The sequence below is a fragment of the Jatropha curcas genome, chromosome 2 (genome assembly GCF_041381405.1).
Source record: "Jatropha curcas cultivar XTBG-Jc1 chromosome 2, XTBG_Jcur_1.0, whole genome shotgun sequence".
Taxonomy (NCBI): Eukaryota; Viridiplantae; Streptophyta; class Magnoliopsida; order Malpighiales; family Euphorbiaceae; genus Jatropha; species Jatropha curcas.
This window is the reverse complement of record NC_143152.1, coordinates 32,045,136-32,071,726: the sequence shown is the minus strand read 5'-3', so window position 1 is coordinate 32,071,726 and position 26,591 is coordinate 32,045,136. Positions and strand designations below refer to the sequence as shown.

Here is a 26,591-nt window from a genome sequence, read left to right as displayed (position 1 = left end):
CTCATCGACTTTCGTACCTGACTTCGACACCTATCCAAAGAACAAAACATTTTATCTGTTAAATAATTTTAAATAAAATTACTTTTTAACCTCTTAATAAATTCACCTATTTTTTACAAAATAAATTTTTATAATATCTTTAATTTTTATTTTGATCAATTGAATACTTTAATTTATAAAATTATATTTATTAAATAATTTATTTGACTTATTGAACAAATTAATTTATAAAATTAAATCGATTAAATATTTATTAAAAAATTAAAAAATATAAAATTATTATTTTAAAAATTATATTAACTAATATGTCAATAAATTAAATCGATTAAATATTTATTAAAAAATTTAAAAATATAAAATTACTATTTTAGAAGTTATATTAACTAACATGTCAAAGTTAAATAACTATTTAACATAGGTGTAAAAGGATAAATTAAAAAAAATGAAAAAGTAACCATTTTCATCATTTTTGAATCTTTTCTGATAAATTATTTTAATGAGTTGACATTAAAAAACATTTTTAATAAAATTTTAAAAAAATGCAAGAAAATTTTTTTTTTCCAAAACACAAAATTATTTAAGACGTGCACTCAATTACATTATATTTATATGATTTGACTTACCAATATTTATAAATGCAGGATACATCGGTAATTTTGTTCTTAAAAATATACTTTATTATATAAAAAAAAAAAAAATTCCAACCAGCAGAGCAACCAATGGCCAAACAGCATTACGACACTTTTGCTTGGCAGAATTCATAGCCCACATGAAGGCCAATCACAATAAAGTAATAACAACTAATTGATTAATAGTACTTAAACTAAACTATATTTAATTATTCAATTACGTTGAATTTTCTATTACATTACAGATCTCCATGATAGATCACAATAAGAACAATATCCTTATCTAAAATATCCAGCAGAACGTGAACGTATGAGGATAGGACAGAGAAAATGTTGAAGGATCAATAAGGTAGGATTAGAAAAGACAAAGTACCAAACACATCATGAAAGCGACGGAAAATAAGAGCTGTTATTTGCCCGCAATATCAAATAAACGTATACTCGATCTATTGTACGACTGCATGTAAGGAAGCAAATCCATTGGCCTTAGTGTTTCGGTTATGTCTTTGACTGTAAGGTTAGCCTGCTCTGCAAGCCGGAGAAAATAACAGAATGTCTCAATATTGCGGATAACACAGGCAATATAAGCCACAGGGCCTTTCTTCCGTCCACCATGTGAAGAACCATTATCAAGTCCTTCAACTCGACAAACATCATCACAGTCGTTCTGTGTCTGAGACTCAGGGCATGCTTTCGCTTGATTTAAAAGAATGACAAGTACTTGAATAAGATATGGAAGGCAAGATGGATCGTAGATTATATCTGCGCCCAAACTGTATAAAGATAAATGAGGTATATGACAACAGTTTTAGTAATAAGATGCCAATAAATTGCAAAATTAAATTTTCATAACAAACTAACAGATATTGTTGCATCAGAACACTACATGGATGGATGGATGTCATGCTAGCAAAATCCTGGATAGTTAATATTGGCAATTAACCGTGAGCACAGACACAATGGGGAAAGTAAATTGGCAAGTACAGCACTCACATGATGTCAGGCATGAACTCCTGAAGCTCATTCTTTGTTGCAGATTCCCAAGGCATATGAACGCATTTCACCTGAGATATATTGTCCATTTCAACTTTTGCCTCCTGTCTGTATAATCATTTCCTATAATCATTACTTGGTTCTCATCTTTATTAAATTTCCTCAGGATTCAAGAAGAATACCCACAAAATTTGAAGTATAAAATTTCACTCCATAGAACTTACCAATGGACATGGAACCTAGAACAACCACCTTTCAGTTGTCTCAGCAAATCTCCTATATATTTTATTTAGGTACAATCCACTTGCACATGCAAGATTATAGCTAAATTTATAAAGCAACAAACTAATTAGCTTTGCATGACCTCAAATCAACAGAAGAACGTACGGGATACAAAATAATATGCTCAACTATTTGCTTAAGTGAAAAACCATTAGATGGAGGAACAAACATTGTCGTGATCACCAAATCACTTCATCTCCTTTATACACAAAACTCATAGATATTACTTAATTTATGCCATTCCTTAAGTTTACTCACCACATTCAGATCTTGCATAGATCCTGCTTGCATGCCGCTGTCAGCTCTCAAGTGGTTCAACTCCAAATTAAGCTTCATGTTAGCCAAGGTTGACAAGTCACCATCGCTTAATATAACCTGCATCAAATGCACAGATAATTCAAGTTCATTCTTCATTGTATTAAGTAAAGTGACTTCATAACAAGCCATATTATGTCATATCAACCACCCAGACCACAAGAAAGTTTTCAACAATTATTTCTTGAACTATAACTTTAAGCCTCCTGATTTTAGACTCGTCAGCCCTATTCTTGTTGCACAAGGCCACACACCCAACTGAAAAGCCAAAGTAAAGAATTCTTTCAATGATACCAGTGCTTCTCTCTGAAGCCATGCACATGATACTGAAATGCATACCTTAGAAGCTTTTACATGAGAAAGACAGATTCCAACCAAACCGACACCAGCACCAACCTGCATTCATTTTTGGGTAAGCTGAACAGCTTGAAAAAACATAAATTGGATAATTCTATTGTCCCAAACAGAAAATAATAATTAACAATAATCTCAAAAGACAAGGCTTCTATGTTTTGCACACTGGAGAAATGTAGGAGGGAAATCAAATGCCACTCTATGGAAGGAAAACGAAAAATAACTTTAATCTTCTCTATAAAGATATGAAATGAAAGATTAAATAATCAGACAGCAATAGGAGGCAAAAACTACAACAATTAAACTTATTCATTACTTCTATAAATCACATTTTATGGTTCAAAATTCAGATATGAGAACACACCCTGCTATTGTAACTTACCTCAAAACATGATTTATTGGAGAAGATGTCCGGAAAAGAAAGCACAAACTCTGACAAATATAAACTTGATGGCCAAACAGCACACCTGCACAACCATGCAAATGGGAACTAATATACATCAGTTTATGTGGTCCGAAAAACACACAGACAGAAAGCAGAAATCTTCTTACAATGCTGATAAAAGATAACATATGATGTGACAAAATATTAAAAAAAAAATAAAGAAAACAAGGACTGAATGCTCCCCAGCAATGCTGAAGTTTAAAACCCAACTTTAATTATCCAATGCCCAACAAGGGCATTATTCGTATGTATTGGATACATAAAAAAGAAATGAAGCATACGGTACCCAGTGTCTCCTTCGAGCATGTTGAGTGAACAGTGTAGTGGAACCACCAACTTTCTTGACTTTGAAAAACTTGGAGGTCCAGACCACCCTGAAAGTGTCGAATCATAAATTAAGGAAGAGCAGATGTGGAACTATAAATAACCAGTGAACCAATATTACAAGATTTTATTTATTACCATCAGGGAAAAGAAAAGAAATGCATTTGCAGATCCTAGAATTTCCTTTGCCTGAAAGATCATCCTATAAGGATAGAAATCAAATTAAACATAATTCAAGTGCTTAAGCATGAAAATCAACACAATAAGGAATGCTTCTTCAAGAAGACGCCTTACCTTGAATGAAGTCATGTAGTAAGCATATTGCTCATATAACTCATCCAACACAGTTATACGGCTTGATTCAATCTCAAATATAAGTTTCTTTATGAAATTCTTCAAGTAATGTGAACTACCTTCTCCAATCTGCAATGTGGACACAACTGAACCAAGCTTTGTGATCATGAAACAGACCTATTTATCACCAAAAATCACTTAATTCTTTAAAAGATAACCTCGAGTCCCAAAAATCCTTCTTTTAAAAATTTCAATTCCTTCTCTCCAATTCAAATCATGAACATAAAAATTGCAATTAAACTAAATATTCGCAATCAATAATAACTTATGGTGCATAAGGAAAACTATTTACCGCTTTGCTTATACAATGGTCCCAAATAAACCTCTGCATTCTTCCTGTAATCAAACCTCCCCCAGAAGCTCTGCTTTTCAATCAATCCAACACGTGCAAAAAAATAATAATAAATAAATACTTCTATCAGTTCCCAGCCTCATGGCTAATGCAAATGCATTTCCGTAAATATACGATTAATTGACGCTTGAGTGCTTACCTTGCTATTGATATTAAGGAATCAGTGGGCTCCATGGCAAGGAATGCAGATACCAAGTGAAGACCCGGAGGAATGCTAGGATCGAGCTTTGGGTCTGCCATGACCAGCGGATAGTGTAGGGTTTTGTGGGGTTTTAGACGAAGGCAAATAGAGCTTCCTTGCAAGAGCAAGAGAAATTTGAACGCGGTGGAAAATAACAAATTTTAATGCACTGTTTGGCTCCGATGGTTTGGACACGTGGAAGTTATTGTGAGTGGCCTTTTTAGTACTTAGTGCATATACCCGTTTGTCCTGCAAAATAACCCGTTTAAGATTTTTTACGCGTTAATTAAAAAAATAATTAATTTTCATAAATTATTAAAAAACCAAAGATAATTTTATAAAATTACTCTTCATTTAAATTCAAAAATAAATTATAAAGATTGTATCTAATATAATAAAGATCATATTAAAAAAACAGCATTTATTACTAATTAAACCTTTGAAACTAGCTTACAAAATAATCAACATAAAATAACTTATATTTTTTAATAGAGAGAATACATGTCAACTAGACTAATTGGTTATATACTACTCTATCGCATTATAATTTTCAATAATTATTTTTTTTTCTTTAATTTATGTGATATTTTTAAAAAATTAATCTAACATTAATATTTCATTTCAATCTTACTTATCTAAATAAATACTTATATTAAAATACCTTTCAAAAAAGTACTTAAATTAAATTTTATTAACAAACAATTCTTACAAGATTAAATATTTGATTTTCTGAAAAAGTGCTAAAATATCCATAATTTCTAAAACTATATTGGCTTAATATGCACTTGTACCTTTGAATTTGGGAGTTTTAATTTGAATTTTGTGACAATCGTACCCCCAAAATAAAAAGTTAATAGTGTTTACATCCGGAAATTAAATTAAGGATTGATTTGCAATAAAAAAAAAAAACATTAAACCTAACGGAAAATCCATTTTCTATTTGTAAACAATGAGAAATATCATTACCTCGATGTTGCTAGTTGATTCAAATTATTTGTAAAGCTAAACTAATTAAATGGATCTTTCAGTTTAAATGATATTGATATATGTACATTCTGAAGATAATGGAGTACATGGGTTAATGTTGGTTACAACATAAATTCTAAACATGCATAAGTTATTCATAATTCATCAAATCCTAGATTCTCAAATTGTTAAAATTTTTATTTTTCAAAATTTATTCTCAACTATACTTCTCACATACAATAAATATATAAATTAATACACAATACCACATGTGTCTATCACAATATATAAACATATATGAACTAAAATAAAAAAAATCAACGTACTGATTTTGAAGCTATTGTCCAAACTCAAAATGCTTTTACGAATTAACTGCTTTTTGTGAAAATAAAAATTTTGTAATAATTAATGATGTACTCGAATGATAGATGAGGATAATTTTAATTTTAATTTTTTTTTACTTTTCAACATTATTGTTTCAAGTTTGGGTTTAAGTTCTAGTTAAATTAACTCAAACTCAGTTATGAGTCCCATGAAATATATGTACTCGAGTTTGGGTTTAATTGTAGACCGTAAATACTCTTAACTTTTTTTCATTTTGAGGTATGTTTGTCACAAAGTTCAAATTAGAGTGTAAGTGGCACAAACTTTAAAGCGAACTATATCAATCTTATACCACAAGATATGGTATACTCATAATTAGATATGTAAATGAAACAAATTGAGCTTAAAGCTTGGCAGATTGAGAAATTTTAAACTCAAACTTAGATAAAAGAAAACTCGAAGTTACATAAAAAAATTTCGATAAAAGGACTCCTAGGATAATTATTTTATATATATATATATATATATATATTCGATAAAATTCGAAGAATTTCTGATTAAAATTGAATTAATGCATGATAAATTTATTAATAAAAATAAGTGTATGATGTCAATTAAATGTAGTATGTCTTCTCACTTACTAGTGTGAGGAGACCATAAGAAAGTTCACCAAATTTGGTGACGAGTTGTTTAGGCCGTCGTGTTAATAACGCGGCGTGTCAGACACGATGAACTCACAAAGCTCAACCGCCTAGTTTCATTTTCACGCTTCTTTTCCCGCCAATCGAGCATTCACAAGAACTGCGAGTTTCTGTATGATAAATTTCGTGATGATAATTTTGAATTTTAAAGACTTTTTTTAGTTATTCGCTTACGCACAAAAGAGATTATTATCTTTCAAACACATCTCAAATTCTTGTAATATCTGAAATCAGGTTTTGCTTCATTTTCCTTTGCTTTCTCGACAACCAAACGGACTGCATAGAAGTTTCTAGGCGATCAAAGCAAAGATAGTTAAATATACGAGATTTCAAGTTTTTGTTTCCCTTGTTTCTCAGTTTTTAAGCTCATAATCAAACATCTTTCAATTTTCTTCATTACGAATTAGAGCAAGTCATTTCTGTCTCTTCATTTATTTTTCTTTGGGTTTTCGTTTAATTTTTTATGATTAATTTGAACGGAATCCTCTGTATTCGCAGAAAGCGATGTCAAATGTAACGGTATGCTGTCGCTTCAGGCCTTTGAGCTCAAAGGAGAAAAGAGATGATGGCGATAGCGTTTGCATTCGCAGTCTGGACACTGAAACCTTCATTTTCAAGGTCTTTCACTTACCACAATGAAATGCTGTATAATTCTATTCAATATTTTGTTAATATATTAATTATCAAAATACAGAAAGAATTGATCCATTGTTTTGGCGATTTCTGTTGATTTTTTTTTTTTTTTAGGACGAAAAGGAAGAAGAGTCTACCTTTAGCTTTGATAGAGTGTTTTATAAAGAATCTGTGCAATCTGATGTCTATCAATTTTTAGCTCTGCCTATTATTCAAGGTATAACTCAGAACTCAGTTTTGGATTTTATGCTTAACAGAGCTGTAAAAGTAGGTTTGAGTTCCTGAACTACGTTTAATGTGTATGAAGCAGGTGCTGTTAACGCAATAAATGGGACAATCATCACTTACGGACAGGTGAGATTTTGTTATTTGTTTATAATTTGGTTACAGGGATCCTATGCTTTCATATTTAATATTCTAAAAGTAAGATCTCAATATATATGCCATACACCTGTTAGAATTGGATTTTGCATTTCTTTCAAGTACTTGGATCACACTGTATAATTAATTGACCTATCTAGATCAGGAAATGAAATAACTGCTAAAAATTCTGATGAGGCAATAATTTTCTTGTTCACATTCATCAATTACGTAGCTTATCTTCATTGATTTTAGCTTAGAAGATTTCAAGTGACGACAAATTGTGATCTAAATAGATGAGGGAGAAATTATTCAACTGACTGACTAATTCAGGGGGCCATTGCATGCATAAAAATGGACTTCCTTCACTGTTCTATGATGAATTTGTTTAATTTATCTGTCTCACACTGAAATTTTATTGCGCATCTATTAACAGACAGGAGCCGGGAAGACATATAGTATGGAGGTAACATGAAGATCTCATACATGTGTTCCATAAATGTTGCCGATATATGTTAAACCTTATACGCAGAGAAATTGAACATATTACTAGGGACCTAACATCCTAGAACGTGATGAGTTGACAAAAGGATTACTTCCAAGAGTAGTAGATGGGCTATTTCAATGTACGAAATCTGTTGATGGTTCAGACAAGCACTCAATAAAGTTGTCAATGGTATTAGACATGTTTACTTTAAATTGGACTACTTGCTAGCTTCAATATGATTATCTCGCATACTAAAAAATATGGCAACTGTTTGTGTGTCTTTAGGTGGAAATCTATATGGAGAAAGTCAGGTGCGTTTGACCCATATTTTTACTTGAGATTATGACTTTATCTAAAACATCTTTAATTCATTTTTTACTGTTCATTCCCCAATCCATGATCACAGAAATGATATGCTAAACCCAGTAAAATGTTCCAACACATGTTAGTGAACTTATTGCTTTGATTGTTCTTAACACTGAATGTCTCTGCTTTTCATTTTCTAGGGATCTTCTGGATTTAGCAAAGGACAATATATTGATTAAGGAGAGTAAAGTGCAAGGAATAATACTATCTGGAGTAACAGAGGCGAGTTTATTTCTTGCATGAAATGTTATGCTTAATCATAGTTTTGAGAATTCTCAAGTAAAATCTCTTGGTATGCTGCTTTCTTTCTAAATAAATTGCAACAGGAATTTTTCTTTTATGTTGTCTTTGTTCACTTGTCCATCCTCACTGGCTACTCTCTTTGTAGATTGAATTCCCAAGCCATATGCAACTAAAGGATGTTTCGAATCAGTAATCTTGTTTTGAACTTTATAAGATTGTTTTTTGGTAAATATATTTAAACTGATCATATGGCACAACAAGCGACATGGCATCTCTTGGCTGTTCAAACTGAGATAACTTATCGTATCTCTATATCATAATATATATATTCATGACTTGCTCATTAAGTGCTTCTTAATTACGTGTCCACTCACTTGTGAGTTTTTTAATTTGCCATTCAGATTTCTGTTTCAGACCCAGCAGAAGCTTTACAATGCTTATCTGTAAGATAAAGTTTCCACATAACTACTTCATTTTCTAGTAAATAGTCCAGCTTCTAATATAGAGGTTGATTTTGCAGAGTGGGATAGTTAACAGAGCAGTTGGAGAGACTCGTATCTTTTTCTTTATGTTCTTAATGCATTTCAACTTATGTCTTTCCTGTTAATATCATTTGCTTAAAAGAAATATTCTGCAAATATATCACCTGCTGTCTCCCCTACTTTTCTCGTTGAGTATAGTTGCCATTAGTCTTCAGAATTATTTTGTGTTGACACCTGACGTGGATAGAAATGAATATGTCCAGCAGTAGAAGCCATTGTATTTACATTTTCACAGTTCAGCGAGAACTGACTGAGACGAGGTAATGTTGTTTCTGTTTTGTTGTCTGTCATCAAGTTTCAAATGAATTCATCTTCAAAATTTTTGTGCTGTCGGCAGGGCCAAAACTGGAAAAGTAGTTCTTGTGGACTTAGCAGGGTCAGAGAAGGTAGAAAAAACTGGAGCTGAAGGGAAAGTTCTTGAAGAAGCAAAGACTATCAACAAATCTTTGTCTGCCCTGGGAAATGTAATAAATGCTCTGACATGTGGTTCGCCAACCAAAGCAAGCCACATCCCTTATCGTGATTCCAAGCTTACTCGGATTCTCCAAGATGCTCTGGTTAGTCTTTGTCAGTGCAATCCATGTCACGTCATTTGTAACAAACTTTATATCGACAACCTGCAGTTTCTCATCTTACAGGGAGGGAACTCTAGGACTGTATTGCTGTGTTGTTGTTCACCGAGTACTTCAAATGCGACAGAAACTCTATCCACCCTTCGCTTTGGTACAAGGTATTGAAATAAAAAACTTGGGCTGTTTTTCCTCATATGACAGATAAAATTAGAGGTCACAGTAGGTAGATGCAACGCTGATTCTATTAAATGAAATCATTTAGCCTCAACTGTCATAAATCAAATGATTTTATATTATTGGTTTAAGTTCTCTCAAAACAATTTCAGCAATCCAGTAAGTTCTTTTAATTCTAGCAAAATGATTTTCATTTTTTTTTTTTGTCATTTCATGACAGTCCATTTTTGGATTTGACATTTTGGCAGGGCAAAGCATATAAAGGCATCACCTTTTGTCAATCGCATTGAAGATAAACTTGCCAAGCAGCACGGGGCTGTTGTTCCCTCTAAAGATGAGTCATGTGAAAGAATTCTTAATAGGGTGAGGCTCTAAGTTGTCACATTATTGTTCAATAGCCATTTTATCTTTTAATACAGATTGACTTTGTGCAGTTGAGGGAGAGACTGGATGTAGAAGATGTGGAGTTTCTCGAGGATCTATTCAGACTGGAAGGAATATTATTTGATCCTAATTCAGTTGATGATTTGGAATCTGCCTGTGAAGATATTTCTCTACGAACAATTTCCTCATTGCAGCAAGCCTTGGAAGAGCTTGTATTTTCCATTGAGGAGGTGAGTAAAATACATGAGCATAATGTCGTTGCAATGACAATGGATAACTATTCAAGATATTTGTGGCTGCCAATACCATGTCTTCAAAAGAGTTCATGATAGGCACTTTCAGAAATTGTCTCACTCCATGTTTGAATGAGTTATTAGTATGAAACATTACAGATGCACATGCGCACGCTCATATTCTATTTGATATATGAAGTTCCATAAGATTTTATTTTGCAGCTTCAAAGTGAGAACAAGGCTCTTAAATCCAGAATAGCAGCTGCTAAAAAGTCAAATGATGAGCACAAGGAGACAATAGAAAATGCAAGTGTCATGAGAAAGATCTTGGACATTCTAAGCTCCTCTATGTTATGGGTCAGATCATTTCCCCTTCCTAAAATGCTCAAATGAGATAGCTTGCACAGTTGTGAGGGGTTGCCATTCATCACAAGAATTAGAAGTAGATACTGCGTCTAGTTTACAGTGTCAACATGACCATATTGTAAATCTAGATGTTAAATAAATATTTCAATTCCATCTGAAATTCAAGGGGGTTTAGGCATCTCTCAGATTCTATGGCGTATTTTTATGAGCAGCGAACCTTCCGAGCTTTTTTTTTTTTTTTAACAATTTCAGTACAAAATGTTTTGATTCGTGTTCTATTGCTTGTTTGATGACAAACTGTATATATTAATATTAGTTCATGTTTTACCATTTCCACACTACACGAACAAACTGATTTCACCGTTCTTTAAATGACGATCAATAATTTATGGGCATGTCTAATCGTCTTTGGTCGTGTAGACGAGCTGTCAGCTTTCTTTATACATGCTCATTGTTGTTGATCTTGAATAAGCTTGAACTCTACATGAGAAGACAAAAATGTTCAGTAATCTAAAGAGCTTTCAGATTTGAGTGCAGTTCAATGCGATATTAGCTGTAGTCTTGTGCGTGCACACAAGATAACTATTGGAGTAAATTGAAGACTTAAAGTATGCTATTCGTGGAAGGGAAATTCAACTCTTTGCTTGCACAGTGGTGCCCGGGTTTGTCTCACTTGTGGAATGCCTCAGTTTTTCATTGTCTCGAAATTTAACCAAATTAAACCATTTTCTTTCTTCAATTAGTTTTATACAGTGCTATTTTTCATCACTCAAAGATCCACAAAACAAAATTGGAAAAATTACTTTGCTTTTGGTTCTCATTTTGCTTTTTAATAATCCATACTTCAAAGCAAACGTTTACCATGCACATTAAAAACATCAACTGTCTCGTAACAATACATGTCCTTCTGAGTTCTGAGATATCTGGGATTTGGTAAACACAACTGACTGAGCATGGCTGCTAGAATCTATGCTGTTCATCTTCTTGCCCTACTATTCTTCATCATCCCTCCATTGAAAGCAAAATCGATTGATTTTAATTATCCAGCAGTTTTTAACTTCGGCGATTCTAACTCCGACACCGGTGACCTTGTTGCTGGCCTTGGCATTCTCCTTGAATCACCTAATGGACAATTTTACTTCAAAACTCCATCAGGGAGGTTCTGTGATGGCCGTCTCATTGTTGACTTTCTAAGTAAAGTTTCTACCTTTAACTATGCATACATAAAAAATAAAAAAAAAGCATTTCGTTTACCACTGTAGTTAGATAGTTTTCTCTAAATAGATATATACTACTTCCAAATTTTTTTGATATTTCCTTATATGTAAAATATTCATAGTATATATCACTAATATCTGGTTCTTATTATCAGGCACTGTTTAATCCTGTTGAGGTTTTCTCACATAAGTAAAATATCCATATTTATGTGTATAAATTTCTTTATTTTTCTATTAGATATTTATCTATAATATTTATTTTTTAAATTTTTCTATGTTTTAATTGAATATGTATATTTTTTAAAAAAAATTATTTTCTTTAAATAGATATATTCCACCACTTTTAAGTTTTTAAACTTGTTGGTAAAATTTTTTTCTATAAACAGATATATCACATATCCTATATTTGTAATATAATTAAGTTATATATGTTAAAATTATATGAAAATATTTTTTATTTGGGATTAATATATTTAGTATAGAAATTTTTAAATTTTTTCCTTTTATTTTCTATATTTTGTTAGAAATAATGTTTAATAATAATAATAATAATAAAATTATATTTTACTGTTAAATAATTAAATAATAAATAATACTTATCTATCTATTAAGCTATATTAAGATTTAAGCATGCGTAGGGACAAACACAAGTCAGAACCAAACAAAAATTAATGTTGCTTTCTTGCCTGCCTTTTTACTTTTATTCTACACAATTGACCCACCACCATTTTTTTCCTTTCTCTCTAGCGGTTGGTAACTAACATCTTTATGACAGCTACATATCCATTTCTCTCATCATCTTCCTTTTTCTTGATCTTTGTTTTGGATTAAAACAGATCCTCTCACTCTACAGCTCCTACCCTGTCCATGGCAACCAATAATCGTTTCCTTCACATTTTCAAATTCATCTCTGTCATCTACTTTTTCCCTCTTGTTCATTCCATAGACTTCAATTTTCCTGCTGTTTTTAACTTTGGTGATTCCAATTCTGACACTGGTAACCTTATTGCTGCTGGCTTTGAAAGCATCAATCCACCGTATGGAAAAATTTATTTCCAAAATCCATCTGGGAGATACTGCGATGGCCGTCTCACAATAGATTTCCTCAGTAAATCTCTCACATTGCTTTCCAATTTATAGTAATCTTATCTCTGTTTTTCCTTTGGATAATGCTCTGTTTCCTCTGTTTTCATGAAGAAATTTTAGTGGGTCTATGAGAAATGTATGTGAATTTATAGCATTATTTGAAAAAAGAAAACATACAGCTAATAGTTATATCGATGCACACTCCATTTTTAATTTTCATTCTGTACATATTCCCCTGTTTTCTCTGTTTTCAAGTAGAAAAAAAGAACTATTGCCAACAGAGTCTATGTTTTTATATTTTCTGTTTTTAAATCTTGTTTGGATATGATTGTAGTGGACGCAATGGATCTTCCTTTCCTAAATGCATATTTGGAGTCTGTTGGGTTACCAAATTTTCGGAAAGGATGCAACTTTGCAGCTGCAGGATCTAAAATACTTCCAGCAACTGCAACATCAGTCAGCCCGTTTTCGCTTGGAGTTCAAGTGAATCAGTTCCTTCGATTCAAAGCAAGGGCTCTTGAATTGATAGCCAAAGGTGCGTAAATTAGATTTTTCATATGAAACCTTTGATTTGTTGAACCTTGAAAGCTTGATTGGTTATGTTCTGCACTCAGACTGATAAAAATGAACATAGTTTTCAGAAAAGTCATGCTTAAATATGTAAAGAAGTAAATTATTTATTTGTGTATTTTCTTATTTTGTAGGTAGGAAATTTGATAAGTATCTCCCAACAGAAGATTACTTTCAGAATGCCCTATACATGTTTGATATAGGGCAAAATGATCTTGCTGGTGCATTCTATTCCCAAACATTTGATCAAATAGTTGCATCAATTCCAAATATTTTAGTAGAATTTGAAGCTGGAATCAAGGTTTGCTTCATTAACACTTAATATCTTCTCTTTAATTAGTGTCTTATATTGGAAGGAAGAAAACATCAAATTCTCAACTGTTTGATATTTAGTTGGCTTTGCCTTTTCTTGCTGCAGAAATTATATGATCAAGGAGCAAGAAAGTTTTGGATACACAACACAGGTCCTCTTGGATGCTTGCCTCAAAATGTTGCCAAATTCGGAACTGATCCATCAAAGCTTGATGACCTTGGATGTGTCAGTGGGCATAATCAAGCTGCTAAACTTTTTAATCTGCAGCTTCATGCTCTCTGCAAAAAACTACAGGACCAATATACCGATTCAAATGTCACATATGTTGATATCTATACAATTAAATCTAACCTTATCGCAAACTATTCTCGATATGGTTAGTGTACCTCCTCTCTTCTTAAATTAGTTGTACAATAAATGCATGAAGATGAAGAAAGATAAGAAATTTGATTTTTTCTGGATTTCTATATGCAGGTTTTGAGCAACCCATAATGGCTTGCTGTGGCTATGGAGGACCACCATTAAACTATGATAGTCGAATCAATTGTGGGCAAACAAAAGTTTTGAATGGAACTACAGTCTCAGTCAAAGCATGCGATGATAGTACTGAGTATGTGAATTGGGATGGAATCCATTATACTGAGGCTGCAAATCAATATGTTTCATCACAGATACTCACAGGAAAATATTCTGATCCGCCTTTCTCTGATAAAATGCCTTTCCTTCTCAATCTCAAGTTCTAAAGACCTAATTTCTTTACAGTGATATTTATTCTTTTCCTAATTTGTTTGATGGCTGAAACTAATTAAAGCCATTGATAATATTAAGTTCTGACAAATATTGTACTTTGTGCCTGGAAGTTAATTCGGATACTATGAGTTCAATTTATACAATTTGACATGGCTTGCATAATTCTCATGTATTATAATCAATGGAGTAAAGGCTCGATTTTCTCAGAAATGAAGCTGTTTGATCCCTTTTCTCATGCTTTTCATCCTATGATACCATTGAAATAATAATGCATCAAGCCTTCATTCCCAATACACATTCCGTTGGCACAAACTGAAGATTTGTGCTTACCCTCCAATTTTAATGTTCTAATTGACCAGTTTAATATTAACATTTGTACAACTATATGCCACCGAGTTTCTCTGAAACTTAAAAGGGAATAATTTGAGAGGCAAGCCTAACAAAGTTTACCTATTTCCTGGAAACATAAGCATAGTATTGTGCCATCGGAACCACAAAAGCAATCACCAATAGACCTCCAACCACTAGAGCGAATTGTCCCCTCTTCTCTTCTGTCTCTTCCCTGGTTTTGAAGTTAGATTCTCGCTTATTGTCCATGAACTTAGGGCCACCAGGATCAGGAAGCCCATCAATGGCAGCGGCTAACCTTTTAGCACTAGTAACCACTGCTTCATTGTACTTCTCTTCTGTTGCCAATACTGGAATTGCAAACCAGTTATTTAATCAGCATGAATGGCACATCTTAACTAACACATATTAAGTGTTGCTCATGATTAAATGAATAATTTGGACATTTCACCATTACAAAGATATTCCTTATCTTTAACACTAATGACATTTAAACCCGCAAGAAGTTTTGCAGCATGAGCAAATACAAGCAATGTATGCATTCCCAATCTCTAGGATCAATGACATCTGAAATAGTATATATCATCGCAGCTTGCATAAAGGAACTTGGTGAAAACACTGACACACACAATCTAAATGAAATGAATTTTTTCTAAGCAAAATAGGATTTAGTCTCTGACTCATATAACAATGGAGGCTGACTATATGTGTGAGTTATAGCAGATAAAGATGGATATAGTGCTTATGATGAGATGGAGCGATGCACTGTCATGGCAATGTTAAATATGGATTAAGCCTTGGGAGTCGACATTGGAAGGATCAAGGATCCATCTAAACATTCCTAAATTACTTGCAAAAAACATAGAGAAATAAAGACATAACCACATGAGAAGGAAAAGAACAAACTTAAAAAATTTAAAGTAAGAGCGTAGTTACCAGGCAGATTCTCTGAGACAGTGGAGTCAAGAACACTTTCTCCAACAGCTTGGACAAATGCAGGGCCTCCTGTTACTGCTCCTTCCTTTTGACTAGTTACAAGAACAACAATTCCCTTATTGTTTCCCTCTTCAACAGTTGGATACCATTTCTCTAGAATTTGGTCAGCATACTCAAAAGCATCAGCTTTGCTCTGCAACCAAACATAATAATCTCTATTCACTACCAATAACGGACAAAAAAGAATTAAAATTTATAATTTAGCAAAATTAGGGTATAAAGCAATCCAATTTTTGCATAATTACTTTCCATACTTACAGTAAGCTTTCTGACAGTGACGAAATTAATCTTGAAATTCTTTCTAGCCTCCAGGTCCGATAAAAGCTGCTTCAAATCAGATTTAGTCACTTTACTAAGCACACCGGCATCATCAACAACGTAGGAGTCCTTTGGTGGGCCTTCATTGATGACATCAAATTCAGATGCTAGTCCATTGCCAGTGTACAATAGTGGGCTAAAGTTAAGTGCCAAAGAGATAGCTAAAGCTGTGAGTCCTTGTTGGGCATGAGTGACCCAATTCCTTGGTATTTGCAAAAATGGTGTGCAAGATTGTGGATTTTGTTTCTTTAAGCTACAAGTGATGGTTTTAGAAAGAGAGAGTGAGTTTGGTCTTGATTGGAGTTGAGGTGGCAAATGGGTTTTTGCGAAGGAAGATTTTGGGTTAAAGAGAGGAGATAGAGAGTGAGAGGAAAGTAAGGTTTCCATGGGAAGAGAGCAACAGATCAGTAATGGTGGACAGAGGAAGAGAGATACAGAGTCTGTTTTTTTCTATGATATCAGTTTCTGGATCTTCTTTGGTTTACGGTATTGGGTGGTTTGTATTTGCTTTGTGTTGGATTGGCTGGCTTAATTTTGAAGAGGATAATGTCTCTTAGCCATGGAAAATCATGAGGACAATTTGGTCTATTCAGGATTGCCATAAAAGCTAGCATTTTTTCAAAATAATTTGTTTATTGATGCCATACAAATAAAACAGGCACGATTAATTAATAAAAGATCGTTTTTCTAAGATTAAAGATTGTTTTTTTAGATGTAAGAAATGCTCAAATGACAAATCCCTACGAATTCTCATTCAAAAGCTCAAAAATACCCTTTCAAGAGTCGAGAGAATCCAAGATATAAAATCCCTTAGCCCTACCCCACATTATCTCCCTCCTTTTTTAACGACCATGAAATTCAACCTCACCTTCTCTCATGGCCATTCTCTTCTTCCTCTCTCTCCACCCTCCAAAACCTCTCCAAAATCCCAACACCATAATCTTCAACGCCCGAAAACACACCTGTACCTTCCTTAACAGCGTTTCCAAGAGAGAATTTTTCTTCAAAACTACATCACTTGGTGTCATTTACCTAACTACTCAAAACCCGCTTGCACAGTCCTTAGCCGAAACTTCTTCCCCTTCAAAATCGGTACTTTCAGGCATTGCCAACACCAAATCTTGGTTCCAGTTTTATGGCGATGGATTTGCCATCCGGGTCCCTCCTCAGTTTGAGGACATCATGGAACCAGAGGTATATGATGTACATCCACCTTAATCCGGAATTCGATTTTTTTTTTTCTCAAATAGTGTTGCTAATTCAATTTTGAAGTTTGGTTTCATATTATCAATTTTGACAAATGGGTATATGTGTTTTGGCTGCCATTAGATGATGTGAAATTGCACCTGATTATTGATGACTTGTGTGGGATTGTTGTATCCATTTGATTGATCTCATTTTGGGAATTTGCCACTTCAGCAATTACTGTAATACTCCAAGTGATAATGATTCTTCGGTTGTAATTTGGGGCTAGTTGATCCATTTTTCTTGCTAAATGCATTGAGTGGCATATAGATTGTTGATTGAATAGATTTTCGAATTTACCTCAAATGGTCATTGGTGTCCGTGAGCTTTGAAACTCTAAATGTAGAAAGCATTTCAATGTTTTGTTTCAAAAACTTTTTATCTTGGTCTGAGGGAATACCGAATTTAAATTTGTATTGTTCTCTGTGTCTTCATTGACAGATGTTAGTTTTTCATTGTTTTTAGGATTACAATGCTGGACTGTCTTTATACGGAGATAAGGCAAAGCCAAAGACTTATGCTGCACGTTTTGCATCCCCGGATGGGTATACAAGTTTAAATAAAGTTGCATTCCTTTGATGCTTTTATTTACTTTTATTCACTCGTACAAGATTTTCAAAAACTTATCTTCTGTCATGGGCTTCTCATATTTCTGATCATTATTTACTTATTACTGTATGTCTTAATGATACTCGTAGTCTCATACTTCTGTTTCATACTTCTACTTTTTTTTTTTTTTTTGATTTTTTTTTTCTTGGCTTATTGCTTCTATAGATATGAAGTTCTAAGTGTGGTCATTCGTCCCACCAATCAACTCAAAATTACCTTCTTAGAGGTTTGTGTGGCAATGATCGTGGGAATTATGCTGTTTTTTTCTAGCATATTCATTCATCAATTTCACTGGATGAACCTTGACTATACATGTTAACTGTTGTAAACTTCTGAACTATGCTGTTGATTTTCAATACTACAACTGCTAGCCTCATAGAATTCATCTTGGTTTATGTAATGCACCATTAAGAATTGGGAGGTGAGGAGATTTGCTTTTGAGGCTTGCAATTTGTTTTGTGGATGATAAGAATATGCTGTTTTTGTTCTTCACTCTTACTAACATAAATAGTTTAGCCAGTGAGATGCATAGTTGTGTAATAATATCTCAAGATTAGAAGTCCAAAATAATGTTGTCTCCAATTGAACATCATATTTTCATGGTGAAATGCTACTCTTTTACAGTAAATCCACAACTTTTAACTCCAAAAATGGATTGCTTTGTGATGGAATTGACCAAGTTCTCACAAGTCATTATCTATTTCTTTTCTATTTTCTACCTTCTTCTGAGGTTAGGGGGGAAAAGCAATTAACATGAATGAACAATCCCTTCTGGATCCCTAATTTGAAAGTTGTTCCAATTTGAGATCTTATGGAATAACTCCATAAGTAACTCATGTAGCTTGCTAACTTGAACAGGCTAAGGATATTACTGATTTAGGCTCATTGAAGGAGGCTGCAAAAATCTTTGTTCCAGGTGTGTTTATGCTTTGAATTCTGTTATTCTTGTATTTTACATTCTTTACACCTGAAAATCACATGTATAAATCTTCTTCTTTTTGATGGTTTACAAATAAATTCATGTCGTTTCTTACCTCCCTGTTCTTCAGTTTTTATTTGTAATAATGACTTTTAAGTTCTCTTCTGATCTTTGTTATGCTCTGGTTTTATGTTTTCCTAATGCTACAATGGTAGGTGGGTCAACTTTATTCTCTGCTCGAACAATAAAAATAAAGGAAGATGAAGGTTTCAGGTAATTTTATCTTTCCAGTGGAATCTAGCTAAAATTGGTAAACAATGCCATTAAATTAGATGTGGTACCATCACAGAAAATAGGAAGTAGTGGTTATATTGTCATCAAGCATACCATGTTTTCTTCATGAGTCAGCAATAAACGGAGATCATTTCCTTTAATTAGATGTTGAGAATACCTGTTCAGAATCTGCACAAGTGTTTACTTAAAATGATTAATTAAAAAGGCCCAAATAACAAAAAGAAGTGCATCAGCTTTAGCGCTTTTTGCAATATTAGCAATTTAGTAAGGTTGTGCATCTCCTTTCAAATTTCTGCAACATTATCACCTGTCAATTCTCAGGCCATATTGCACCCCAGGTTGTTGACATGGCAGGTGATTCTTAAATGAACAGGCCAAATAAGATTTTTCTTTTTTTTTTTCAAATAAAGTAAAATTTATCCAAAACAATGGACGACGTTATTAGTTGATGAGGGAAACAAAAGGAATCCAAGGTTTTTGTACCAGCAGCTTAATGATTTGAGATTGGACATTTCTGAGAAAAATTCGATTTGGTGGAAAATTAAGAACCATTTGAAAGAAGGGGCCTGCGTCAACAGCTATAAATGTCTCATGGGAAATAGGACATGGGAGATAATGATTAATATTAACTCCGAGATACTCATAATATTGCATCTTGCATTGATGGCAGACGGTCCAATAGGTATTCGGCTTTGCATTATGAGATGAAACAAGAGTTTAAGAATGACCAGTTTGAGAAATTCTTTTGTGTCTTCACAACGGAATTTTAATTCTTTTGAGATAATTTGGCAGAGATTAGGATACGACCTGGCAAATGGTAAAGGTTGGGGATTTTCTTTGCCCCCAAACCTAGAGATGGAGTCATCTCTGTTGGAGAAATTATTTTCTTCTTATGTGACACTGGCATGTGCATATTTATCCTTGCCCACAAGTTCATGCTGGAATTGACACGAGATAGCATTGCAAAAATTTGACCGGAACTGCATAGCATTGTCAAAATTTGAAGTTAATAGAATTGCAATAATTGCTAAAGTTGAAGCCTTTTTTTTTATATATATAATTAGTTCATAAAGAAATCATTATTCAGACATGAAAAGCAGACTTTACATATTATTTATCCAATGCTTTTTCTAACCTATGCTGTTCCATCACTTGATTCATTTCAGGACTTATTATTTCTATGAATTTGGTAGAGATGAACAACATGCGGCATTAGTAGCTGCAGTTAACAGTGGAAAGGTTGAAGCATACACTTTTTACTCTTAGAACATTGATTACTTGCTGCATATCTTTCACAAACATTGTGTAGTCCTTGCAAAATGCCTTAGGAAAGCAGCGTGAAACCAACCCCGTGCCACAGATTGGAAACCACGATTTGCTAAACTTGAACTTGTTTATTCTGAAATCTCTTAGATTAACTTGCCTTCTTACCCTTATTTTCTAACTTAAGTAAATCATTAACCGTATTTTAATTTTGTTATCATTTCTATTTTTTCCTGAATCTATACCATCAAGTAATTTAATGCAGGCAATAATTGCTGGAGCAACTGCCCCACAGTCTAAATGGGACAGTGATGGTGTGAAGCTTCGCTCCGCAGCTATTTCATTAACAGTTCTTTAGACTTGCCAATATCTCAATTTTGCAGGTCGGTAAATTACTTTTGCATATCACCCTATCTATTTAGTTCTTCGATTTATTAGTCTTCACCCTCTCTTCTCACCTTTTTGATTTCTTTTCTTTTATTTTTGGGACAGCGATTAGGTTTCCAGCTATTTTAATCCGGTTGGATATTTGGAATCTTTTTGTGAAAGCAAAAGACCAGATGCAAGTTTGTTACCCCTACCAAATATTGCAACATGAAATCTGTATTTCAAGTCAATGTTTTGACCTACATTCTCAGCTTTTGGGAATCAAGAACAGAAGAGATTTGGCAGAAGTAGCTTATCTTGCCTTGGGAGAGTTTTGGCCTCAGAAATTTTGTTTTATTTTATTTTGTTTTGTTTTTTAATGAGCTTCTTGGATTCCTTCTTGTATGTGGAATCTACAACATGACTAATTGGCCACACATCAATTTTCAGTGACTTCATCCTAATGGCAACTTTTATTTACTTTATTAATTTTTAGCAATTTATTGATGAAATTAAGAGAAATACACAATCACATTATATCGCAATTTTGTGTAAATAGATTAATTTCTTTGATTAAATTTTAATCCCACCTAACCAACTACAATCTTATAATAAATTTTTAATTTTTGTTTTATTCATCTTCTAATGATGAATAGAAAATCTACTTCTTGTGTTCATGGTCAGTCTATGAAGTTCTGAGCCTTCTAAGGCCATTGGTTCTTGTTCAGAAAAGCTAAATTTAATTGCTATTCTTGCTTCTCTAGGGATAGCAACTATTAACATCAGAAAAATACATGCACACACCTGCTAGATTCACTTTGTTTTGATCTATATCACGTCAACATGATTCTAGAAATTCATAGGAATGCACCAGAGCCATATAAAAATTCAATGCCGTAGTACCCAAAATTTAATATTATATAAAAACAGTACCAATATGCACATGGAATCAAACCAACAGAAAGAAAAAGGAAAAAAAAAAAAAAAAATCAAGCGGTTAAAGGATATTTTAGGATCCAACTGAGATCCATATATATTATTTTTTAATTAATGAATGCATGATTAAAAATAAAAGCTCAATTGATTTGAAAACCTAATCAATGATTTTTTAATCATCCCTTTCTATTTTTCTTGGAAGTAATGAAATCCCCATCAAATTAATATTATATATATATTAACAGTGGGGCCCATATTGACTACATGGCTAGATATAAAAGTGACAACTAGCAGATTGCAACAATTAAAAAAAGAAGAAAAAATAGAAAAAAGAAAAATTAGCTACAGAGAATTCATAACTCATAACTAACAGTCTTCCCTCCATTTCACTGTGAATAAAACGAAGACATTAGCTTTCTGCATATACTTGAAAAGTATAATTTCATAGCTCTTAATTCCTAAATTAGCAGCTCTTATTCTTAATAATCCACCAAACCCAGATTTTGTGGATGCTAAATTTTGCTAAACACCTCCCAAAATGGCCTCTCATGAAACAATACCACTTGTGTTACCATTGCAAGACTCAACATCTTTTCTTACTACAAGCACTGTTATTGCTCTCTGTGTCTTCTTTGCTCTCCTTTGTGCTTGTATTATCATAGGTCATCTTCTTGAAGAGAACAGATGGGCTAATGAGTCTATTACTGCCCTTATTTTGGTAGGCCAAGTTCTTTCTAGTGGTTTCTTGATTGATTTTCTTCTTGTTTGTTGATTATTGTATATGTTTTAATTACTTGGCTCTTTTTCGTAGGGATTGTGTACTGGTGCTGTGGTTTTATTGATTAGTAAAGGCAAGAGTTCGCGGTTTTTAGTATTTAGTGAGGATTTGTTCTTCCTTTATTTGCTTCCTCCAATCATTTTCAATGCTGGGTATGATCTCTTTCTGCTACAATAGGAAGTTTGACTGGTTGCTCAAAATTTTTTGGGGTTGAAATTTTATTTGTGTTTCTGGTTTTGGGATTTTTCGTAAACTGGAAGAGGTGGACCCATAACAACATGGAGGGAGGTTGACATTAGTGCTGATTTAGCTATGAACAGAGTAGAATGGAGACAAAAAGGATTGATAAAGCCGATTCCAACTAGTTTGGGATTAACGCTCAGTTGTTGTTGTTGATGCATATGTGGTTTAAATAATTTTTTCTTGATTTAGTGTAATTTGAATATAATTCCATGTTAAGGCCTAAAAACTGTTTTCTACTTGAATTTGAACTTTTTGATCTTGATATTTCTGAGGTAAGATATGTTTTTAACGTGTTTGATAACTCGTCTAAAAGAAAATTTTTGCCGTTTGGGTTTCTTTCTGCTTTCTGTATAGCTATCAATTTAAGGCTTAGTCTGGTTATTGTTTCTTAGTTTCCAAATTTTTTTCCAGCTTCCAGGTCAAGAAAAAACAGTTTTTCAAGAATTTCACAACAATTTTGTTGTTTGGAATTCTTGGAACAGTAATTTCATTCTGCCTCATATCACTGGGTAAGATCCATTTCTATTTTTCTTTTTTGTGTAAGTCTTATATTCAACACCTTTTTTGTATTCTCTTTCAAACATACAGATTCTTACTCTTTGAAAATCCTGTAGGTGCATTTCTGCTTCTTAAGAGAACTGGCATTGCACCTCTGAATCTGCAAGATATCCTAGGTGATTTAATTTGTAACTATTTATAAATCTGTTTTGCACTTCTTAGCCATAATTGATTCTTAGATATTAAAGTTATCTTCTTATGTGTGCAGCTATTGGTGCCATATTGTCAGCTACTGACTCAGTTTGCACGTTGCAGGTAAATTTAATGACGCTAAAATCTTAGTAAAACTATACTTTTACATGGAATAATAGGATTAATAATCTTTTCTTTGTCCTGAAGGTTCTGAGTCAAGATGAAACACCATTTCTTTACAGCATAGTCTTTGGAGAGGGAGTAGTGAATGATGCTACCTCTATTGTGCTTTACAATGCAGTTCAATCACTAAATTTCAGCAACATTGATGCCACAGTAACCTTAAAGTTGCTGGGTAGCTTTCTTTATCTCTTCTTCACAAGTACTCTTCTTGGTATAGCAGTAAGTTATACAGTAATAGTAATTTCATTAACTCGTTTTTTTTTTTAAGTTAAAAGGATTATGAAGAGCATTTTTATCAATACAATTAGCATAAGATTGACAGACAGTAGCATGTTACTTACTAACTTCCTATATTACAACATTTCAGGCTGGTCTGTTGAGTGCTTTTATCATAAAAACGTTGTATTTTGGAAGGTGAGAATGAATGCTCTTTTGTTCTTTGTTTTAGTATTTAATGTCACATGGTCTCTTTTTGTTTGTTCATTTTTCTGTTTCCCAGAGCATTTATCTCTGAGATGTCTTCATCTAAGGTAAAGCAAATGGGAAGCAGAAAATGGCTATGACATGTAGAGCTATTTATTGACCTGTTACCATCTTGGCAGAAGCATATTACTAACTTTTAGTCATATCTGCATATCGGTCTTTGTATGTTGCATCCTGACATTATTGATGTCCCATCAACAGGCATTCCACCGACCGTGAAGTTGCACTTATGATACTTATGGCTTATTTATCATACTTGTTGGCAGAGGTACAAAACTAGAAAATCTCAAATCTTTACTAAAATTCTTTTTAATAGGACTGCTCAGAGGACAATGTATTACCCCATTTGTTGTGTGTGTGGTAAAATCAGGCAGATATTTGCTTGAGGTAAATCACTAACCAAAAAAAATTGAATAAAATGAATTCAATTCAATTTATACAGGGATAATGGTTTAAATGTTATGAGCTTATTTATGAAAAGGTAGAGGTAGAAACAGAAAAAACAATGAGGTTATGTTAACTGGATAGACTACTTGTTCCACTGTATTGCATCAGAGGCTGATATGTTAATTTGCTTCCATCTTGCAGTTTTTAAATCTCAGCGGGATTTTGACAGTTTTCTTCTGTGGTATTGTAATGTCCCATTACACTTGGCACAATGTTACAGAAAGTTCACGTATAACAACCAAGTAAGAAACCAGTTTTCTTGATCTTCTACTTTATTTTAAAAATTTTTTGACTTGAACCTGGAAGATGTATATATTTTCCCCTATTCTGTCAAAATTATAGTTTTACAAGCAAAGCAGTAAGCAGTGGGTAAAAACAAAAAAGAAAAAAAGGACTAATGACCTGACAGAACAATAGCATAGTCTCAATTGAGGGAACTTTGTTTCTTTGTTCAATAGATGTTTCTTCACTCTTGCTCTGTGCAAAACACCTTGAGATTCCGTCAGCTAATTAACTTCAGTCTAGTTCTAATAAAAACAGAAGATTTTACTTTTGGTTATGTATATATATATATTTATTTTTCTTAAATTTAATATTTATGCTGGTAAATTGCAGGCATGCATTCGCAACAATGTCATTTCTTGCAGAAACTTTTATTTTTGTGTATGTTGGTATGGATGCCTTTGACATTGAAAAATGGAAAGGGAGCGATGCAAGGTAATTTTATATCCATTAAATATACATTTGCCTTGTTGTTTCCTGGCATCAGTACTTTAGCTGATAAACTGAACAGATGATCCGCATAACGGCGGCAACATTTAACTGAATTATGTTTGTGTACGTTGCCATTTAAGGAGACTGGCCGTTAGTCATAATTCATAACAATATATTGTCCAGGGAGATTTTATATTCGAGTATCTGTCATCTCTAACTTGATCCGCTTTCATAATTCAGTGCAGGAACTTTGGTTGCTGTCAGTTCAACATTTTTCGCATTGGTATTAATCGGAAGGGCAGCATTTGTGTTTCCTATAGCAAATATTATAAATTGTGTTCAAAAGAGAGAAAGCACGAAAATTGAGTTTAAACAACAGGTGATAATTTTAGGCATCCGCTCAAAAGCATTGCTTAGTCTTTATGTTTCTACTAACTAAAAATCTGTACTAACTATGAAATCTCAGTTTATTATGTGGTGGGCAGGATTAATGAGAGGTGCAGTTACTATTGCTCTATCGTTTAATCAGGTATTGGTGTTTTAATATCAGCTTCTAATTCAACTAGAAGTTTGATTTTTAGATTAACATTGGTTTTATTCGATCTAAAATTGCAGTTTTCAAACTCTGAGACGATCCCTACTTCAGTTTCGGCACTAATGGTCACATGTACCATAATTGTTGTTCTCTTCAGTACAATTGTAAGTTCATTAAAATCGAATTAAGTAGTGTTACTTCTAGTCATATTATTAACAGTTGCGCAAAACATTTCTGTTTTGGACATAGGTGTGTGGCTCTGTGACAAAACCTCTAATTGAAGCCGTGCTGTTAAGAAACAGAAAACCAATGGTTTCAGATGCAAGTGATATTCCAAGTCTAGAAGATCTAAGGCTACTCTTTGCTGAAAATTGTGATCCGAATGAGCGGGGAAATAATGCTAAAGCAAGTAGCTTTAGGTTGCTAATGAGACACCCCGCCATAACAGCCCACTACTTGTGGAGAAAATTTGATGACAGATTCATGAGACCAGTATTTGGTGGGCGAGGATTTGTTCCATTTATACCTGGTTCTCCACCAGAAGCAACTGATGAAAATTCTCCTGCCTGAACAAGGTCAACCTTATTTTTCACTAATTAAATTTTGTTATCATCAAGATAGATACTCTTTTGTGCGGCTTCTACAATGCAATGTATAAAAAAGGCAATAAAAATTAAAAACTAGGCAGGATTGATTACTCTCTTTTTT

The 26,591-nt window shown here is 33.2% G+C and overlaps 6 protein-coding genes across 14 annotated transcripts; 4 read left to right on the top strand and 2 right to left on the bottom strand.

Annotated features, from left to right (window-relative positions):
- Positions 1-818: 818 nt before the first annotated feature.
- LOC149498642 (S-adenosyl-L-methionine-dependent methyltransferases superfamily protein) lies at positions 819-4,389 on the bottom strand. Of its 3 annotated transcripts, none has more exons than XM_089717580.1 (10): positions 4,188-4,389; positions 3,989-4,058; positions 3,637-3,813; positions 3,481-3,544; positions 3,305-3,392; positions 2,956-3,040; positions 2,559-2,615; positions 2,163-2,279; positions 1,623-1,726; positions 819-1,402 (listed from the first exon to the last, which is right to left on the bottom strand). In XM_089717580.1, the coding sequence occupies exons 1-10, from the start codon at positions 4,286-4,288 to the stop codon at positions 1,039-1,041; spliced, it is 1,227 nt and encodes a 408-aa protein (XP_089573706.1). In that variant the 5' UTR covers positions 4,289-4,389; the 3' UTR covers positions 819-1,038. The 3 variants fall into 3 exon arrangements, with proteins under 3 accessions (XP_089573706.1, XP_089573707.1, XP_089573708.1); XM_089717581.1 differs by having other exon boundaries at positions 1,623-1,693; positions 4,188-4,387; XM_089717582.1 differs by having other exon boundaries at positions 3,637-3,765; positions 4,188-4,387.
- A 1,791-nt stretch (positions 4,390-6,180) lies between these two features.
- LOC105647580 (ATP binding microtubule motor family protein) lies at positions 6,181-10,916 on the top strand. Of its 4 annotated transcripts, none has more exons than XM_012233715.4 (16): positions 6,181-6,332; positions 6,719-6,838; positions 6,968-7,070; positions 7,164-7,207; positions 7,650-7,679; positions 7,767-7,889; positions 7,986-8,011; positions 8,207-8,288; positions 8,711-8,752; positions 8,830-8,863; positions 9,039-9,111; positions 9,189-9,408; positions 9,490-9,581; positions 9,846-9,960; positions 10,032-10,211; positions 10,437-10,916. In XM_012233715.4, the coding sequence occupies exons 2-16, from the start codon at positions 6,725-6,727 to the stop codon at positions 10,605-10,607; spliced, it is 1,449 nt and encodes a 482-aa protein (XP_012089105.1). In that variant the 5' UTR covers positions 6,181-6,332; positions 6,719-6,724; the 3' UTR covers positions 10,608-10,916. The 4 variants fall into 4 exon arrangements, with proteins under 4 accessions (XP_012089105.1, XP_020540272.1, XP_020540273.1 ...); XM_020684613.3 differs by having other exon boundaries at positions 9,475-9,581; XM_020684614.3 differs by having other exon boundaries at positions 7,161-7,207.
- A 554-nt stretch (positions 10,917-11,470) lies between these two features.
- LOC105647582 (GDSL-like Lipase/Acylhydrolase superfamily protein) lies at positions 11,471-14,678 on the top strand. Of its 2 annotated transcripts, none has more exons than XM_012233719.3 (5): positions 11,471-11,774; positions 13,218-13,418; positions 13,588-13,754; positions 13,872-14,142; positions 14,241-14,678. In XM_012233719.3, the coding sequence occupies exons 1-5, from the start codon at positions 11,534-11,536 to the stop codon at positions 14,507-14,509; spliced, it is 1,149 nt and encodes a 382-aa protein (XP_012089109.1). In that variant the 5' UTR covers positions 11,471-11,533; the 3' UTR covers positions 14,510-14,678. The 2 variants fall into 2 exon arrangements, with proteins under 2 accessions (XP_012089109.1, XP_012089108.1); XM_012233718.4 differs by lacking the exon at positions 11,471-11,774 and adding an exon at positions 12,511-12,905.
- On the bottom strand, positions 13,695-16,693 carry TLP18.3 (thylakoid lumen 18.3 kDa protein). Of its 2 annotated transcripts, XM_012233716.3 has the most exons (4): positions 16,119-16,693; positions 15,801-15,993; positions 14,967-15,214; positions 13,695-14,054 (listed from the first exon to the last, which is right to left on the bottom strand). In XM_012233716.3, the coding sequence occupies exons 1-3, from the start codon at positions 16,563-16,565 to the stop codon at positions 14,967-14,969; spliced, it is 888 nt and encodes a 295-aa protein (XP_012089106.1). In that variant the 5' UTR covers positions 16,566-16,693; the 3' UTR covers positions 13,695-14,054. The 2 variants fall into 2 exon arrangements, with proteins under 2 accessions (XP_012089106.1, XP_012089107.1); XM_012233717.4 differs by lacking the exon at positions 13,695-14,054 and having other exon boundaries at positions 14,774-15,214.
- Positions 16,694-16,935: 242 nt separating this feature from the next.
- LOC105647584 (tagatose-6-phosphate ketose/aldose isomerase, putative (Mog1/PsbP/DUF1795-like photosystem II reaction center PsbP family protein)) lies at positions 16,936-21,363 on the top strand. Of its 2 annotated transcripts, XM_012233721.4 has the most exons (8): positions 16,954-17,372; positions 17,889-17,968; positions 18,198-18,258; positions 18,891-18,948; positions 19,167-19,224; positions 20,412-20,484; positions 20,774-20,891; positions 21,001-21,363. In XM_012233721.4, the coding sequence occupies exons 1-7, from the start codon at positions 17,055-17,057 to the stop codon at positions 20,864-20,866; spliced, it is 741 nt and encodes a 246-aa protein (XP_012089111.1). In that variant the 5' UTR covers positions 16,954-17,054; the 3' UTR covers positions 20,867-20,891; positions 21,001-21,363. The 2 variants fall into 2 exon arrangements, with proteins under 2 accessions (XP_089573841.1, XP_012089111.1); XM_089717715.1 differs by lacking the exons at positions 17,889-17,968; positions 18,198-18,258 and having other exon boundaries at positions 16,936-17,372.
- Positions 21,364-22,136: 773 nt separating this feature from the next.
- LOC105647585 (sodium/hydrogen exchanger 1) lies at positions 22,137-26,580 on the top strand. Its single transcript, XM_012233722.3, has 14 exons — positions 22,137-22,528; positions 22,622-22,740; positions 23,243-23,340; positions 23,446-23,505; positions 23,598-23,644; positions 23,729-23,923; positions 24,072-24,118; positions 24,389-24,455; positions 24,776-24,876; positions 25,250-25,351; positions 25,589-25,727; positions 25,815-25,877; positions 25,964-26,047; positions 26,133-26,580. Exons 1-14 carry the CDS (start codon positions 22,349-22,351, stop codon positions 26,451-26,453), a joined length of 1,623 nt encoding a protein of 540 aa, XP_012089112.1. The 5' UTR covers positions 22,137-22,348; the 3' UTR covers positions 26,454-26,580.
- Positions 26,581-26,591: the final 11 nt, after the last annotated feature.